The sequence below is a fragment of the Chiloscyllium plagiosum genome, chromosome 28 (genome assembly GCF_004010195.1).
Source record: "Chiloscyllium plagiosum isolate BGI_BamShark_2017 chromosome 28, ASM401019v2, whole genome shotgun sequence".
NCBI classification, from domain to species: Eukaryota; Metazoa; Chordata; class Chondrichthyes; order Orectolobiformes; family Hemiscylliidae; genus Chiloscyllium; species Chiloscyllium plagiosum.
In genome coordinates, this window is record NC_057737.1 from 2,383,866 (window position 1) to 2,398,451 (window position 14,586).

Sequence of the window (14,586 nt, forward strand, 5' to 3'; positions counted from 1 at the left end):
GGGGGGGGGGGGGGCGGTGGTATAGGACAGTGTCGAGGTAGGTAGAGATGAGTTCAGTGGGGCAGGAGCATGCTGAAGACACTGGGTCGGCCAGGATGGTCAGGCTTGTGGATCTTGGGAAGGAGGTAGTCCGGGAACCCTGCATCGCCTGGTTCTATGAGGTTGGAAGCTGTGGGTGGGAGATCTCCTGAGGTGATGAGGTTCTGTATGGTTGGTGATGGGGGGGTGGGGTCATGGTCGAGGGGGCGGTAGGAGGAGGTGTCCTTGAGTTGGCGTCTGGTTTCAGCGGTGTAGAGGTCAGTGCGCTAGACTACCACTGCATCCCCTTTATCTGCTGGCTTGATGGTGAGGTCGGGATTGGAGCAGAGGGAGTGGTGGGCAACGTGTTGTGAGGGTGAGAGCTTGGACGGGGGTAGAGGGGTTGAGGCGGTTAATGTTAACTCTGGTTTGTGTGCTCTAAGTACATGACCGTTTCATGTCCAATGTATCAACACAAAGCCTGTACATCTATCTTTTTTTGTAATAAATAGACTGCTGTTCTTTTTCTTAGGGAGCATGGCCAAGCGACTGAACCAGATTGGTGTAGAGAACACGGAGGAAAACCGACGTATCTACCGGCAGATCTTGTTGACTGCTGATGATCGTATCAAAGATTTTATTGGAGGTGTCATCTTCTTTCATGAAACTTTGTACCAGAGCACTGATGATGGGACACCCTTTGTAAATGTGATCAAAGACAAGGACATTGTTGTAGGAATCAAGGTAAATGGTCAGGATTTGTATTTATCCCTACTCCAATAGGCTGGACTACTCAAAATGGAGCAGTGAAGTTGAGCACTTTTTTTTTCTCCTGGGTGTTGGGAGTAGGTCAAGGGATATCAGAACCCTATATTAGTTGTTGTGCACAAATGGTGTACATAGATTTTGGGTTTGAAATTACTGCTTATGGCTGATCAAGAGTTTCAAACATTCACCTTGGGTTGCGTGAGGCAGATTTTGTGTCTCTACTTATTGATAGTAAATAGAGGTAGAATGTTGTCTACTACAAATATTTACTCAGGTTTTGTGATGTATATTTTTTTCCATGTTCTCTTTGTTCAAGGTATAATGATCTTGATGTCTAAAGCCTTCTGGACTGCAGTCTGTTAGAACCGCAGTATCTAAAAGTAGCACTGCAGCATTCAGACAGGTACTTCTCCACATGAAAGGATAAACGATTAAAAGGCAAATCATAATCTGCCAGACTCTGAGTAGTCCTAATTTGGTTTGGAATAAGCTGATTTTCTTCCAACCTTTACTTTCCAAAGCTGTGTTTTGTTTGTAGCATTTAATACTTGAATCTAATTAGTGCTGAAATCTCAAAAATAACTATGCACAAAAAGCTCCATTGATATAGTTTGTTTGCCTGAAGAGGAATTTACAGTCTTGCCTGTAGGAACACTAAAACCAAAAGGATATAGCTTGGCAGAACTGAGAACATTTGAAAGTGTTCAAAGGAGTACTGCTGGATTAAAAGTCAAGTCCTTTTCTGTTACTTGTCCAAATATTTATTAATAAATATTAAGGTGTCAAATAATTGTTTTGTGCTTCTCTCTCTCTTCCCCCACCCCTCTCATTTGTTTGCATTTCTCTTGTGAAAGACGAGGAATTAGTTGCCAGATCCGAGCTCTCCCTGCAGTGAGCTCCCACCTGCCACGTGTTTATCTACTGCTGGGAGTGCATAGTTCAGAAACTTAGAGTAACCATGAATCGGAGAAGTAGAGCTGATTCTAGGGAGAACAATCTGTAATTCCTTTGCTGGGATAAATGACACAGAATCGGTGGTGTTAACAGTAGAAATTGGCTCACTGATCCAATCTGCTTGAATCAAAACAATAGTCAACGAAAGCTATGGATGGGCCAAATGTGTCGGCGCAGGCTTGGAAGGCTATTCCTGTGCTGTATTGTTCTTTGTTCTTTTGAAAGTGTTTCCAAGTAGATTATTAAAACTTGAACCTGTTCTGCTATAATGGCAGAACAAAGTTTTATCTGTACTTGCCTTTGCTCCATATTCCTCTGACCATATCCAGCAAAATCAAATCTAAGATTCTGCTTTCTGCAGTGACTTGGATTGATGAGGATCCCTTCTGTGCAGAACTAGAATAGAAGAGTCAAACAGTCATACAGCATGGAGACAGGCCCTTTGGCTCAAATTGGTCTGTTCACACTAACCCCACTTCCTTGCACTTAGCCCATATCCTTCCAATCCTTTCCTCTCTGTATTTGTCCAAATGCCTTTTAAATATTGTTAATGTACCTGCTTCAACCACTTCTGCTAGCAGCTATACATACCGCCCTGTGTATAAACGTTGCCCCTTGGGTTTCCTTTTATTCTTTCCCCTCTAACCTTAAACGGATGCCCTCTAGTCATCGATTTCCCCATCCTTGGGAAAAAGACTGAGTGCATTCACTCTATTCATGCCTCTAATGATCTTATACACCTCTATAAGATTCCCCCCAGTGTCCTACACTGTAAAGAAAAAGGTTTTCATTTGTCCAACCTCTCCCTATAACTCAGACCATTGAGTCCAGGCAACATCTTTGTAAATTTCTTCTGCACTCTTTCCAGTTTAATAACATCCCTCCCAAAGCAAAGTGACCAAAACTGAACACTAATACTCCAACATCCTGTATAACTGCAACACAGCTCCCCAACTTCTATACTCTGCCCTGACTGATGAAGGCCAATGTGCCAAAAGCGTCCTTCACTGCCCCGTCTACCTGTGACTCCACTTTCAGAGAACCATGCACCTGAACTCCAAGGTCTCTCTGTTCCACCACACTCCCTAATGCCCCACCATTCACCATGAAAGTCCTGCCTTGATTTGACTTTCCAAAACGCAAGACCTCACACTTTTATTAAACTCCAATAGCCATTTCTCGACCCACTTCCCCAGCTGATCAAGGTGCTGCTGTACTTTCTGATAACCTCCTTCTCTATTCACAATGCCGCCTATTTTAGTGTCATCTGCAAACTTACTAATCATGCCTTGTACATTCTCATCCAAATCATTGATTATAAATAACAAATAGCAATGGGCTTGGCACTGACCCCGAAACACTCCACTAGTCACAGGCCTCCAGTCTGACAAGCATCCTTCCACTTTTACCCTCTGCTTACTACCATCAAGCCAATTTTGTGTCCAATTTGCCAGCTCGCCCTGGATTCCAGACAATCTAACTTACCAGAGTAGGCTACCATGTGGAACCTTATCAAAGGCCATACTGAAATCCATATAGACTAGATCTACTGTCCTGCCCTCGTCAATCTTCCTGGTCACTTAGAGTCATAGGGATGTACAGCAAGGAAACACTCTTTAGTCCAACTTGTCCATGCTGACCAGATATCCCAACCCAATCTAGTCCCACCTGCCAGCACCCAGCCCGTATCTCTCCAAACCCTTCCTATTCATATACCCATCCAGGTGCCTTTTAAATGTTGCAATTGTACCAGCCTCCACTACTTCCTCTGGCAGCTTATTCCATACACATACCACCCTCTGCGTGACAACGTTGCCCCTTAGGTCTCTATTATATCTTTCTCCTCTCACCCTAAACCTATGCCCTCTGTTTCTGGACTGCACCATCCAGGGAAAAGACCTGTTTGTCCTATCCATGCACCTCATGATTTTATAAACCTCTATAAGGTCACGTCTCAATCTCCCATGCTCCAGGGAAAATAGCCCCAGCCTATTCAACCTCTCCCTGTAGCTCAAATCCTCCAACCCTGGCAACATCCTTGTAAATCTTTTCCGAATCCTTTCAAGTTTCACAACATCCTTCCCGACCAGAAGTGCATGTAATATTCCAACAGTGGCCTAACCAATGACCTGTACAACTGCAACATGACCTCCCAACTTCTGTACTCAATACTCTGACCAATAAAGGAAAGCATACCAAGCACCACCTTCACTATCCTATCTACCTGCAACTCCACTGTCAAGGAGCTATGAACCTGCACTCCACGGTCTCTGTTCAGGAACACTCCCCAGGACCTTACCATGAAGTGTATAAGTGCTGCTAAGATTTGCTTTCCCAGCACCTTGCATTTATCTGAATTAAACTCCATCTGCCAGTCCTCAGCCCATTGGCCCAGCTGACCAAAATCCCATTGTAATCCGAGGTAACCTTCTTCGCTATCCATTGCACCTCCAATTTTGGTGTCATCTGCACACTTACTAACTGTACCTATTATGCTCACATCCAAATCATTTATATAAATGATGAAAACTGGTGGATCCATCACCAATCCTTGTGGCACACTACTGTTCTGTCTCCAAGTCGCTAGTTCTCCCTGTATTCAATGAGATCTAACCTTGCTAACCAGTCTCCCATGGGGAACCTTGTCCAGCGCATTACTGAAGTTCATATAGATCACGTCGACTGCTCTGTCCTCATCAATCCTCTTTGCTTCTTCAAAAAACTCAATCAAGTTTGTGAAACATGATTTCCCATGCACAAAATCATGTTGATTATCCCTAATCTTCATCAAAGAACTCTAACAAATTTGTAAGGCATGATCTCCCACTCTCAAAGTCATGCTGACTACGTCTAATCAAACCCTGTCTTTCCAAATGCATGTATATCTTATCCCTTAATCTTCTCCAGTAACTTACCCACCACAGATGTTAAGTGTATTGGTCTATAGTTCCCTGGCTTTTCTTTGCAGTCCTTGAATAATGGCACAACATTCACTGCCCTGCAGTCTTCCAGGACCTTTCCTGTGGCTAACAATGATGCAAAAATATCAGCCAGGGCCCACACAATTTCTTCTCTACCCTCTTGCAGTGTTCTTTGATATATCTGATCAGGACAAGAAGATTTATCTTCCTTCATACATTTTAATACATCCAATACCACCTCTACTGTGATATAGACTGTCCCCAGGATATCACCACTAACTTCCCCAAGTCTTCATGTCTTTCTCCATGGTAAACACAGGAGAAATATTCATTGAGAACCCCACCTATCTCCTGCGATTCTATACAAAAATGTCCACTTTGGTCCTTGAGGGGCCTATTGTCTCTCTAGTTATTCTTTCTTTTTCCTTTAATATACTTAAAGAACCACTTTGGATTCCCCCTCATCTTCTCAGCCAAGGCTATCTTGTGCCCCCTTTTCACCCTCCTGATTTTTTTCTTTAGTAAGCTCCTGTATCCCCTATATACCTCTGAAGATTCCCTTGATCCCAGCTTCCTGTACCTGAGCACACCACCTTTTTTTTTCTGGTCAAAGCCTCAATATCTCTCTTTATCCAGGGTTGCCTATTCCTGCCAACCTTGCACTTCATCCTCACAGGAACACAGACCTTGAACTCTAACTATCTCACTTTTAAAGGCCTCCCACTTGCCAGAGGTCCCTTTGCCTGCAAACAAACTGCCCCAATCAACCCCTGCAAGCTCCTGTCTAATCTCATAAAAATTCGCCTTGCCCCAATTTAGAACTTGAACCTGTGGACTACTTTTGTTCATCTCCGTAACTGCTTTAAAATTAATAGAACTATGTTCACCAGTCCCAAAGTGCTCCCCCACAATCATCTCCGTCACCTGTCCTGCCCCAATTCCCAAGAGTAGATCGAGTTTTGCTCCTTCCCGATTCTGTGGACTGTTTGAGGAGACTTTCCTGAACACATTTAACAAATTCCACCTTATCTAAGCGCTTAAATCTCTGGCAGTCCCAGTCTATGTTAGGAAAATGAAAATCCCCTACTATGACAACCCTATTGCTCCTGCAAGTCTTTGCAATCTACCTGCATGTTTGTTGCTCTAATTCCCCTTGACTGTTTGGGGGCCTATAGTACAACCCCAATAATGTCACCATCCCCTTCTTATTCCTTAGTTCCACCCACAAAGTCTTACTGGATGATCCATCAGTTATTTCATCTCTAATTAATCTGTGATACTCACCTTAATCAAAAATGCAACTTCCCCCTCCCCTTTTTCCACTACCTGTGTCTCACCAAAAGTACCTGTATCCTGGTACATTAAGCTGCCCGTCCTGTCCCTCCCTCTGCCATATTTCTCTAATGGCTATAACATCCCAGTCCCATGTACCAATCCAGGCCCTGAGCTCATCGGCCTCACCTGTCAGCCCTTTTGCATTGAAATAAATGCAATTTAATCCAATAGGCATTCCTTGTTCCCTGTTGTGTTCCAGTCTGTCTCGTCTCTTCAACTTACTATTTCTGTTTACGGTATCTCCTTCTTGCCTTGCAATTGCCTCCCTGCTGTTGATAATCCCACCCCCTGCCAATCTAGGTTAAACCCTCCCTTGAAGCATGAGCAAACCTGGCCGCCAAGATATTGTTCCTTCTCCAGTTCAGATGTAACCCAACGAGGTCCTGGTTTTTAACTAATTCCCTAGCTCTCAATCACTCTACAGGACCTCATCCCTATTTCTACCTCTGTCATTTTTGCCAACATGCACTCTCTGCCTACTCCCTTTGCCTTTCCTGATAGTCACCCAGCAACACTCTGCCTACACCTTAGGTGTGACCACCTCACTAAAACCCAGCGTCTTGAGATACTTCACACTCGTGTGTCACACCTTTCATCAGTCCTGAGTTTGTTACTACATATCTTTTGAATAATGCACTTGTCAGCCAAAGGGAGGAAAACTCCTTGAAATAGTTGGGACAGTCAACAAGATGGCATACAAAGTTGTAATGTAAAGGTGCGTAATTCTTAAAACAATAATAGAACTATCAAACATTTTGAAGTTAAATATCATTCAATGCCTTCTTGAATATTTGGTACAAATTATAAATATTAATTATTCTATTTGAAACTTAAGGTGTTCTGTATTTCCAGGTTGATAAAGGTGTTGTACCCTTGGCAGGAACCAATGGAGAAACTACAACTCAAGGTAAAGATGACATAATATATTTAGGAAGTGGGGATGTAAGGTATAAGATCTGTGATTAGAGAGGCGACAGGACATGGAAAGTATGTTGGGGTAATGGAGAAGATAATGTGTTGCTCTGGATGGTATCTAGACTATGTGTAACTTGAACACACTGTAAAGAAGGATGGGACTGTTGCATAGATAAAAGCAGTTACTGCGCAGGACGAAATAAGATTTTATATTGATCACTTGTCAAAAAGACTCTGCCTTTTTCAGTTGCTTGTAATTACTGTTGTTGTGGATAAATCACCACAATTTCCTGGATGCACTCAGAAGTCATGAGGTCTCCAGAGAGCAGCGGAGCCTGTCGGTATACATGAGTATATGGTGTAAATTTCTTTTATTTCAGGTTTTTCTTCAGTTCCTGGATGCACTCAGAGAGGTTATGAGGTCATGCATTTGGGTTGCTGTTTTAGAAGAACAGAGAAGATGGTAGAAGAGGCAGGGGTGTGGCATTGTTAATCAAGGGTAGTATTACAGCAGCTAAGATAACATTTGAGGACTCATCCACTGAGGTAGTTTGGGCTGAGGTTAGAAATAGGAAAGGAGATATCACCCTGTTGGGAGTTTTCTGTAGGCCTCCATAGTTCCAGGGGTGTAGAGGATAGGATAGCAAAGATGATTCTCTATAGGAGCGAGAGTAATAGGGTAGTTGTTATGGGAATCTTTAACTTCCCCAACATTGACTGGGAATACTATAGTTCATGTAGTTTATGTGGATCAGTTTTTGTTCAATGTGTGCAGGAGGGTGTGCAGGAGGATTTTCTAACACAGCATGTAGACAGGCCAACAAGTGGCAATGCCATATTGGATTTGGGGAATGAACCTGGCCAGGTGTTAGATTTGGAGATAGGTGAGCACTTTGGTGATAATGACCATAATTTGGATATGTTTACAATAGCAATAGGCAGGGATAGGTATATACCACAGGGAAAGAGGAATAACTGGAGGAAAGGCAATTATGATGCGATTGGCAAAATTAAGGTTCCACAGGATGGGGAAGGAAACTGCAGGGGATTGGCACACTTGAAATGTGGAGCTTATTCAAGGAACAGCTACTGCAGGTCCTTGATAAGTATGTACCTATCAGACAGGGAGGTAGTTGTTGAGAGAAGGAGCCATGGTTTACTAAAGAAGTTGAAGTTTTTGTCAAGAGGAAGAAGAAGGCTGATGTGAAGATGAGGCATGAAGGCTCAGTTAGGGGGGGTTTGAGAGTTATATGTTAGCCAGGAAAGATCTAAAGAGAGGGTGAAGAAAGGCCAGGAGAGGACATGAGAAGTTGTTGGCAGATAGGATCGCGGAAAACCCCAAGGCTTTCTATAGGTATGTCAGGAATAAAAGAATGACTAGAGTAAGATTAGGACCAATTAAAGATAATAGTGGAAAGTTATGTGTGGAATCTGAGGACGTAGGGCAAGTGCTTAATGAATACTTTTCATCAGTATTCACATTGGAAAAGGGCAATGTTAGTGAGAATATGGAAATACAGGCTACAAGATGAGATTGAGGTTGACAAAGAAGAGGTTTTAGCAATTTTGGAAGATCTGAAAATAGATAAGACCCCCTGGGGCCAGTTGGGATTTATCCTTTGATTCTCTGGGAAGCCAGGAAGGAGATTGCAGAGCCTTTGGCTTTGATCTTTGTCATTATTGTCAACAGGAGTAGTGCCAGAAGACTGGAGGATAGCAAATGTTGTTCCCTTGTTTAAGAAGGGGAGTCGGGCAACCCTGGTAACTATAGGCCAGTGAGCCTTACTTCAGTTGTGGGTAAGGTGTTGGAAAAGGTTTAAAAGAGATAAGATTTATAACCAGCTAGAAAGGAATAATTTGATTCTGGATAGTCAACACGGTTTTGTGAAGGGTAGATTGTGCCTCACTAACCTTATTGAGTTCTTTTGAGGTGACAAAACAGGTGGATGAAGGTAAAGCGGTTGATGTGGTGTATATGGACCTGTAAGGCGTTTGATAAGGTTCTACGTGGTAGGTTATTGTACAAAATTAGGAGTTTCGGGATTGAAGGTGATTTTAGTGGTTTGGATCAGAAATTGGCTAGCTGAAAGACAGAGGGTGGTAGGGGTTGATGGGAAATGTTCATCATGGAGCTCACATACCAGTGGTATGCTGCAAGGATCTGTGTTGGGGCCACTGCTGTTGGTCATTTTTATAAATGACCTCGATGAGGGTGTAGAAGGATGGATTAGTAAACTTGCAGATGACACTAAAGTAGGCAGAGTTGTGGACAGTGCTGAAGAATGTTGTAGGTTACAGGGAACATAGATAAGATGCAGAGCTGGGCTGAGAAGTGGCAAATGGAGTTTAAAGCGGAAAGGTGTGAGGTATTTCACTTCGGAAGAAGTAACAGGAATGCAGAGTACCGGGCTAATGGTAAAATTCTTGGCAGTGTAGATGAATAGAGAGATCTCGGTGTCGAGGTGCGTGAATCCCTGGAAGTTGCCACCCAGGTTGATAAGCTTGTTAAGAAGGCACATGGTGTGTTGCCGTTTATTGGTAGGGGGACTTTGGAGCCACAAGGTCATGCTTCAGCTGTACAAGACAATGGTAAGGCCACACCTGGAGTATTGCGTGCAGTTCTGGCCACCGCATTATAGGGGGATGTGGAAGCTTTGGAAAAGATAGAGGAGATTTACTAGGATGTTGTCTGGTATGGAAAGAAGGTGTTACGAGGAGACTTAATCGAGACGTATAAGATAATCAGAGGGTTAGATAGGGTGGACAGTGAGAGCCTTTTTCCTCGGATGGTGAAGGCTAACACGAGGGGATATAGCTTTAAATTGAGGGGTGATAGATATAGGACAGATATCAGGGGTAGTTTCTTTACTCAGTAGTAGGGACATGGAATGGCCTACCAGCAGCAGTAGTAGACTCGTCAACATTAAGGGCATTTAAATGGTCATTGGACATACATATGGATAATAATGGAACAGTGTAGGTTAGGTAGGCATCCAATTAATTTTGCAGTCAGCGCAATATCGAGGGTTGAAGAGCCTGTACTGCATTGTAACATTCTTTGTTCTATTACTTTTAATTTGGCTAGTTATTAAGAAATCTCAGATAATCAAGTACTGAAACAGTAATTTAAACTTGATTGTATCTAGCAACCAAGATAGGATCCATCAAGTAAGCAACTTAAGTCTCACGACTCAATTTGGCTATTATCCGATTTTAATGGTGGAATCTGGCCAGGATTCTCCCAACAGTGTCTGTCTCTGGAAGTGTCCAAGGTTCAATCTTTATGCAATGTTGTTCTTTTGAAGTTCTATTTTGGTGTTTGATTCTTCTAGAGTTTTGTCCTTCAAGTCATTATTGATGATTATTCAAAGTCCTTTCATCCAAATTACTGCAAGTCTACAGCTTGTCTTCTTATCAGAAGTAGCTTCTTTGTTCCTTGTTACATTTTTGCACATGACCGACATGGCTCCACTCCTCTTGAGAGACCTGGCTAATTGGTTTTAATTTCTGTATACGTTTGTCCTCTTATTCCAGGCAGAATTATTGCTGATTCTTTCAAGTATAAGTTTATCTTTTGATTTAATAACTGTTCATGGATTGAATTAAGTTCTGAAGTCTGTAATTTCACACTGGAATTCCTAAATGAGTTCAGCTGTAATGCTGACTAAAGTCTCCTTTCGGTGAAAGTGAGGATTGCAGATGCTGGAGATCAGAGTCGAGAGTGTGATGCTGGAAAAGCACGGCACATCAGGCAACATCTGAAGTGTTGTGCTTGGCCAGCACCACACTCTCGACTAAAGTCCCATTGAAATTTTCAAATGCCTAGTCTTGCCATGCAGAACCATTCCGAGGGTAAGTTCCTTTATTTCATTCAAACCAAGCTGTATGTTCCCTCAACATTGAGAATATGTTCTACATTTCAGTACTAAGATTACTGTAGTCTGACACATTTTTATTTTTAAAATTCTAATAAAAGGAAAGAACTGCAGATGCTGGAGATCTGAAATAAAAAAAACAAAAGTGCTGGGGAAAAGAAAAACAGTAGGTCTGGCAATATCTGTGGAGAGAGAAACAGTTAATGTTTAGAGTCTAAGTTATTATAGTGGATTTGTTGTGGATTCAATGGGCTGCCCCAAAACTTTATTTTTTTTGCTACATCATTTGAGAACAATGAGATCAGGAAGAGTACTGACTAGGATTTCCACCTCTCATCCCAAGGTATCATTTTAAGTGCTATTTTCCCAGTCAGTTGAAAGTAGTGGCTTCCTTATTGGAGCATTTCTTGTGCACCAGCCAGTGTCGCCCTAATCCAGAGACAATGATGTCTGATTTCCAATTTTAGCTGAATTGATAGAATTCGATCAGAGTGAAGTTATTTTGCCCTTTTGTGATAATGTTCCAGGAAAGGAGTGTGGTTATAAGTCTGCTCTGTGAAAAGCTGCATCCTTCCTTTAAATTATTTCCAAACTTGTGTACTTGAATTGAAAATTAACTTATTTGGTGTTGAGACTTGGGCTTGCCAATCATGTCTTTCTGTGCCTCAAAGAATACAAAATACCCTAGAAGACCAATATGTACTTGTTTAAATGTATGATTAATTTATTTGGTGTATTCATACATACTCTTATCAAATTAATACTTAACTGGACAAAAGCAGATTATTGAGATGCCAGAAGTCTGAAATAAAAATTGAAAATGCTGCAACTATTCAATGGGTTAAGACTGCATTTTGTAAAAAGAGGAGGTTGAAATATTTAAGTCTGTTTTTCTCTCCACAGGCTGCTTGACCAGTTTCCTGCATTTTGTTTTTAAAAAAACTTTTGGTAGACACACTATCATTTTTTTTTTTCTAATTGACTTTTTCAGAGATATTAATACCTACCTCTGGATGAGATAAGACTTGAACCTGGGCTCCTGGTCCAGGGGAAGGACATATCACTGTGCCACAGGAGGGAACCCATATTAGAGTTTTTAAAGTAACCTACATATTCTAATCAACATGTTCAGCAATGTTATCACCCACCTCTGGAGCAGGTGGGACCTGAACTGAAGCTTCCCAGTTCAGGAATAGGGACTCTACCTCTGCATCATAACAGGGCCCCTACGTTAATACTTACTCTTGAGGTGTTATCACCTGTACTAAGCTGGCTATCATAAATGGCCTGTTGTCACGATGCGATGCTTCAATCAGCTGCGAATCTTTGTTCAATTGTTGATTCTTTGGCTTTAAATGCACTTATGTTAAGTACATTTCAATTCCAATCACTGAATAACAGCAGTCAGAAAATGACCAGCCAATGTGTTTTAGTGATGCTGGTTGAGGAATAACGTCATGAAAGGCACTGGGGAGAACACCTCTGATCTTCACATTATTGTTACTGGATCATTTTACATTCAGCTGAACAGGTAGGAGGGATCATGATTTAACATCAGCCAAAATATGGCACCTCTAAATTTGCATTAAATGCTCGGTACTACACTGGGATTATGTGCTTACATCTTTTGAGTTAAGATTTAAACCTTATGTCAGAAAGCACTCGAAGTATTTCAACCTCATAGCAATTTTATTGTTGCATAAAGGTTTCCTATTTAATTTCAAAGCCCTTATTCAGAAACAATAGAAGAAAGGTACTTGTCCTGATGGTTGTTTGGTATGGTGTTATTTGTTGCTGCTCGAACAGCAGCATGGAAGTGTTCCAAAGGCCTAGCCAGCTGAAGTGATCTCTTAATTAATTTATTTTGCTTTGTTTTGCATTGCAGAAGTAAAATCCAAAAAAAAAACTACTTATAAACATAAGCCTCTGTTTTATCATATTTTTATTCTTGTGGGTACCTGTGTCCAAACTAGACAGTGCCTAATAGCTGATGATATCTGAAACCAAAACAAAGTTGCTGGAGAAACTCAGCGGGTCTGGCAGCATCTGTGGAAAGAAAGCAGAGTTAGCACTGAGTCCAGTAACTCTTCATCAGAACCTGAGTCACTGGATTAAATGTTAACTCTGCTTTCTTCGTACAGATGTTGCCAGTCTTACTGAGCTTTTTCAGCAATGTCTATTTTTGTTTCAGACCTCCACATTATACGTTTCTTTTTTTATTTTAGATGATATTTTTTGGTTTTATAGGTCTGGATGGATTGTCGGAGCGTTGTGCTCAGTACAAGAAGGATGGAGCGGACTTTGCAAAGTGGCGTTGTGTTTTGAAGATCACTGACACAACCCCATCTTCCCTTGCTATTGCTGAAAATGCCAATGTCCTGGCACGTTATGCCAGTATCTGCCAGCAGGTGAAGTGAAACAAAATGTACCAAAGTGTAAATGCAGTTGGCGGTTGATAGAATTTGTTTCTAGTTGCCATTAAACACCGAGCTGGTGCAACATTTGTTTCTTCTTCAACAGAGCAAATAATGATCACTGTAGTTTCCCTCCCAGCTCTAATGACAAAGTATACACCCAGTGTGGGGATAGCTCTACAGATTAGATTCATGCCTCTGTCCTGAATGAACTAATCTTGGCTACAGCAGCAAAGCAGTTCAGTAACAGATCCTTGCACATCTGTGACAGAAGGGGAAAAAGTTCCAACACAAACAAAATCAGAAATTGCTGGACAATCTCAGCAGGTCTGGCAACATCTCTTCCATTTGGAAGAAGGGTCACTGGACCTGAAATGTTATCTCTACTTTCTCTCTACAGAAGCTGTCAGACCTGCTGAGGTTTTCCAGCAGCCACAGTTCTTTGTTTTATTTATTTTGTTTAGGAGAAAATTACATATTACAATCCAAAGATTATACTGAAAAGTCGATGTCTACACTTCTAAGGATACCATCAGTAGGTCTGTAGTCCACCTCCATGATCGAGTAGCCTACCAAATGCCTAACAGGGTTCACAAGAGAAGACTGACTATTTGGGGAGGGTACTGGAAGATGTTCATACAAACAAATTGGTGGCTTCGGAAAGCCAAAGTATAAAATAGGGACAGGGATTGGATTGTTCCGGAGTTTGGATTTGGCTCCAGTTATGATGCTGTGAACAAAGTACTCTACCCAAGGTATTGGGAAAATACTAATGTGAAAGTTTCATTAATGAGCACCCTGGAGATTTTGATTGCTGGAGTGTGGAAGTCCAGATCTCTGCATTGCTTTACTATTTTCCCTTCTTGTATTTTAGAATGGCATTGTTCCCATTGTGGAGCCAGAGATCCTTCCTGATGGTGATCATGATCTGAAGCGATGCCAGTATGTCACAGAAAAGGTTGGTTGGAAAACAAACTTGTGATTTATTTAGCATCTCCCATAACCTTTGTGTTCTAAATAGCTTCAGGAATGGACTTTGCAAAGTGGCGTTGTGTTTTGAAGATCACTGACTTTGCTATTGCTGAAAATGCTAATGTCACACCAGTATCTAATAACAGGTGAAGTGAAACAAATGTACCAAAGTAATAATGCAGTTGGTGGTTAATCAAATTTGTTTCTAGTTGCCATTACACACCAAGCTTCAGTCAATGAAATGGGTTTAAAACATAGTCACCCTGAAGACTGACTGAACTGGTCCTCACCCTGAATCACCATGGACATCCAGTCCCTGTACACCTCCATCCCCCATCACGAAGGACTTAAAGCCCTCCGTTTCTTCCTTTCCCGCCGTACCAACCAGTACCCTTCCACCGACACCCTCCTTCG

General features: G+C 41.8%; 1 protein-coding gene across 1 annotated transcript in view; it reads left to right on the forward strand.

Annotated features, from left to right (window-relative positions):
- LOC122563882 (fructose-bisphosphate aldolase C-like) overlaps positions 1-14,586 on the forward strand; it is a 42,234-nt gene that overhangs the window by 17,289 nt on the left and 10,359 nt on the right. Inside the window, exons 3-6 of the mRNA XM_043718087.1 lie at positions 551-762; positions 6,849-6,903; positions 13,034-13,194; positions 14,075-14,158. Of these exons, the coding sequence (XP_043574022.1) occupies positions 551-762; positions 6,849-6,903; positions 13,034-13,194; positions 14,075-14,158 (512 nt within the window). The remainder of the gene's footprint in view (positions 1-550; positions 763-6,848; positions 6,904-13,033; positions 13,195-14,074; positions 14,159-14,586) is intronic.